Source organism: Eucyclogobius newberryi, unplaced genomic scaffold, assembly GCF_026437365.1.
Source record: "Eucyclogobius newberryi isolate DKJ021-1_F unplaced genomic scaffold, fEucNew1.0.hap1 SCAF_14, whole genome shotgun sequence".
In the NCBI taxonomy this organism is placed as follows: Eukaryota; Metazoa; Chordata; class Actinopteri; order Gobiiformes; family Gobiidae; genus Eucyclogobius; species Eucyclogobius newberryi.
In genome coordinates, this window is record NW_027315768.1 from 5081275 (window position 1) to 5084780 (window position 3506).

Sequence of the window (3506 nt, forward strand, 5' to 3'; positions counted from 1 at the left end):
ACAGTCTGCTCAGCTCCTGTCTGCTAGTGTCTTTCCACTCTGCCAGCCACGCCTCCTCATGAGAGCCACTTCCTACACCTGTCTCTGCTCCACTCAACCGGTTAGGCACGCCTCCTCATTAGGCCAACTCTCCACACCTGTGACAGCTCTGGCTGCATTTAAGCCTGCTCCTGTCTCTGCGCCAGTGCCACATTGTTCTTGCGTTTTTCTCCGACATATTCCCCGTTGCCAACCTCGCCTGTCCCTGACCTGCCTGCCTCATCTCTGCCCTGGATATTACCCTAGCCTTCTGTCTTCGACCACAATTTTCGCCTGTCACCTCGTGGTAAAACACCTGCTCGGCTCTGTGGCTAAACCACCTTCCACTGGACGGTTAAAAGATCTCCGGACTTTGTATAAACTGTTAATCTACTGTTGTAAATAAAATAAATGACCAAGTTACTGTCCATCTGCCTGTGCTGTTTTTGGGTCCTCACCATACCTGTTACAGAAATATGACCAAAAATAAACAAATCTGCTTTTGATAATCTCAATGTTGTTTTTGCATTTTGAAATTATCTTTTCTAAAACAGTAGCATCCATTTATGTGGATATGATGCAATTATAAATGCTTAGTTACCTTCTTCTGCTATAAATAATTCAAAGATATATAATAATGAAATGTGTTTTTGCAAATAAATAGACAATAGAAACGATGATATGAATTGTCAGGTTTATTAAGGTGCAGAGTATTATTTCAGTCACACTGTGGTCTGGCTGCTTTAGTCCACCTCTTCGATGGTGGGCCCCACGGAGTCTCCGTGGACCTCACTGCAGGTGCTTGTGGGTGGGACTCCCTGGTAGAGCTTACTGATGATGGGGTTACACACTTTCTCCAGTTCCTTCTGCTTGTGCTGGTACTCCTCCACCTCAGCCAGCTTGTTGTTTTCCATCCAGCTCATGGTCTCCTCGCACTTGTCCAGCAGCTTCTTGCGGTCGTCCTGGCTCAGTTTGTTGCTCACGGCCTCGTCCTGCACGCTGTTCTTTACAGTGAACACATAGGCCTCCAGAGCATTCTTGGCACTTACCCTGTTCCTCTGGGCTTCATCCTCAGCTTTGAAGGTGTCAGCGTCCTGCACCATCTTCTCGATCTCCTCTTTGCTGAGCCGGCCCTTGTCGTTGGTGATTGTGATCTTGTTCTCTTTGCCCGTGCTCTTGTCCACCGCCGAAACATTCAGAATGCCGTTGGCATCAATGTCGAAAGTGACTTGGATTTCAGGGACTCCTCGGTTGGCAGGGGGGATGCCTGTGAGCTCGAAGCGGCCCAGCAGGTTGTTGTCCGTGGTCATGGCCCGTTCACCTTCATACACCTGGATGAGGACTCCGGGCTGGTTATCGGAGTAGGTACTGAAGGTCTGGGTCTGCTTGGTCGGGATGGTGGTGTTGCGTGGAATGAGAGCTGTCATGACTCCTCCGGCTGTCTCGATGCCCAGGGACAGAGGGGCCACATCCAGCAGCAGCAGGTCTTGGACCTTCTCAGAGGTGTCCCCAGAGAGAATAGCAGCCTGAACAGCTGCACCGTACGCCACCGCCTCATCTGGGTTGATGCTTTTGTTCAGGTCGTGCCCGTTGAAGAATTCCTGCAGGAGTTTCTGGACTTTAGGGATCCTGGTGGAGCCTCCCACCAGGACAATGTCTTGGATCTGTTCTTTGTCTATCTTGGCATCCCTCAGGGCCTTCTCCACAGGCTCCAGTGTTCCCCTGAACAGGTCAGAGCACAGCTCCTCAAAGCGTGCCCTGGTGATGGAGGTGTAGAAGTCTTGACCCTCAAACAGAGAGTCGATCTCAATGCTGGCCTGGGAGCTGGAGGACAGGGTCCTCTTGGCCCTCTCACATGCAGTGCGCAGCCTCCTAAGGGCTCTCTTGTTCTGGCTAATGTCCTTCTTGTGTTTCCTCTTAAACTCCTGCACAAAGTGGTTGACCATGCGGTTGTCAAAGTCCTCTCCTCCCAGATGTGTGTGTCCGGCCGTAGCCTTGACCTCAAAGATGCCTTCATCGATGCTGAGGATGGACACATCAAAGGTGCCTCCTCCCAGGTCAAAGATGAGGACGTTGCACTCGCTGGACCGGCCTTTACCCAGGCCGTAGGCGATGGCGGCGGACGTGGGCTCGTTGACTATCCTTAGGACGTTGAGGCTGGCGATCACACCTGCGTCTTTAGTGGCCTGTCTCTGGGAATCGTTGAAGTAGGCCGGGACAGTGATGACTGCATTGGACACTTTCTGGCCCAGATAGGTCTCTGCCACCTCCTTCATCTTCACCAGAACCATGGAGGAGATCTCCTCAGGGCTGAAGGTCTTATCCTCTCCCTTGTATTCCACTCCGATCTTGGGTTTGCCTGTGTCGTTCACCACTTTGAAGGGCCAGTGCTTCATGTCGGCCTGCACTGTGGAGTCATCAAACCTGCGGCCGATCAGCCTCTTGGCGTCAAACACTGTGTTGTTGGGGTTGAGGGCCACCTGGTTCTTGGCAGCATCTCCGATGAGGCGCTCAGTGTCGGTGAAGGCCACATAGCTGGGGGTGGTCCTGTTTCCCTGGTCATTGGCGATGATTTCCACCTTTCCATGTTGGAAGACCCCCACACACGAGTATGTGGTGCCCAGGTCAATGCCCACTGCCACTCCTTTTGCAGACATCTTGTTCTGTGTTTGTCCCCATAAAATAATTTTAGATTTTTTTAAAGTTTAGTAACTGCAACTGTTGTAATTAAATACCCTTCATGCAAATGACATGCTTTTTTGTAGTTTAAATATATTTATTTAAATAGTAAATGTTTTTGATTGCTTTAAATGTGTTGTATAGTAAATAATATTTTCCTACTACAAAATGGATTTAAGAATACACAAGATACATCAATTTAATATCATAAAAAGCAGTGTAGTGTACTCACAATTCAATAGGTTAGTATTCTTCTGGCTTTGTGTTTGTGTTTTCAGTGTTCTTGTGTTTCAGCTTTGCAATTCTCTTGGTATTTCTTGTTCTCTCTGTAGTTCTCTATTGTTCTTGTCCTCTCTGTAGTTCTCTCAATAGTTCTTGTGCTCTCTGTAGTTCTCTCTTTTAAGGACTGTAATAACTTGATATATTACCGCTAATGTTGTTGTACATCTTCTTTGGTTTTTATCTTCTTCTTCTTTGTTGTCTGGTGTTTTATGTTGTTGTTGTTGTTTTATGGCAGTTGGCATCCGAGTGTTGCATTACCGCCAGACTTTATTCCTTAGACTTTGTGGTGTTTTATGTTGTTGTTGTTGTTGTTGTTTTATGGCGGTTGGCATCCGAGTGTTGCATTACCGCCAGACTTTATTCCTTAGACTGTTGTTGCTGTTGTTATTGTTTTATGGCAGTCACCAGCGGCTTTCCCGCTGTTTATATTCCCTATCTTCAAAGCACATGAATTCAAAGTACATGAGGTCATCAAAGCGGAATGGAATGCATGTGACATCATAGATACCAGCCGAATGTGACATCAT

The 3506-nt window shown here is 47.8% G+C and overlaps 1 protein-coding gene across 1 annotated transcript; it reads right to left on the bottom strand.

The window, feature by feature from the left end:
* Positions 1-761: 761 nt before the first annotated feature.
* On the bottom strand, positions 762-2686 carry LOC140359334 (heat shock 70 kDa protein 1-like). Its single transcript, XM_072444213.1, has one exon. The coding sequence runs from the start codon at positions 2673-2675 to the stop codon at positions 762-764; it is 1914 nt and encodes a 637-aa protein (XP_072300314.1). The 5' UTR covers positions 2676-2686.
* Between the last annotated feature and the right edge of the window lie 820 nt (positions 2687-3506).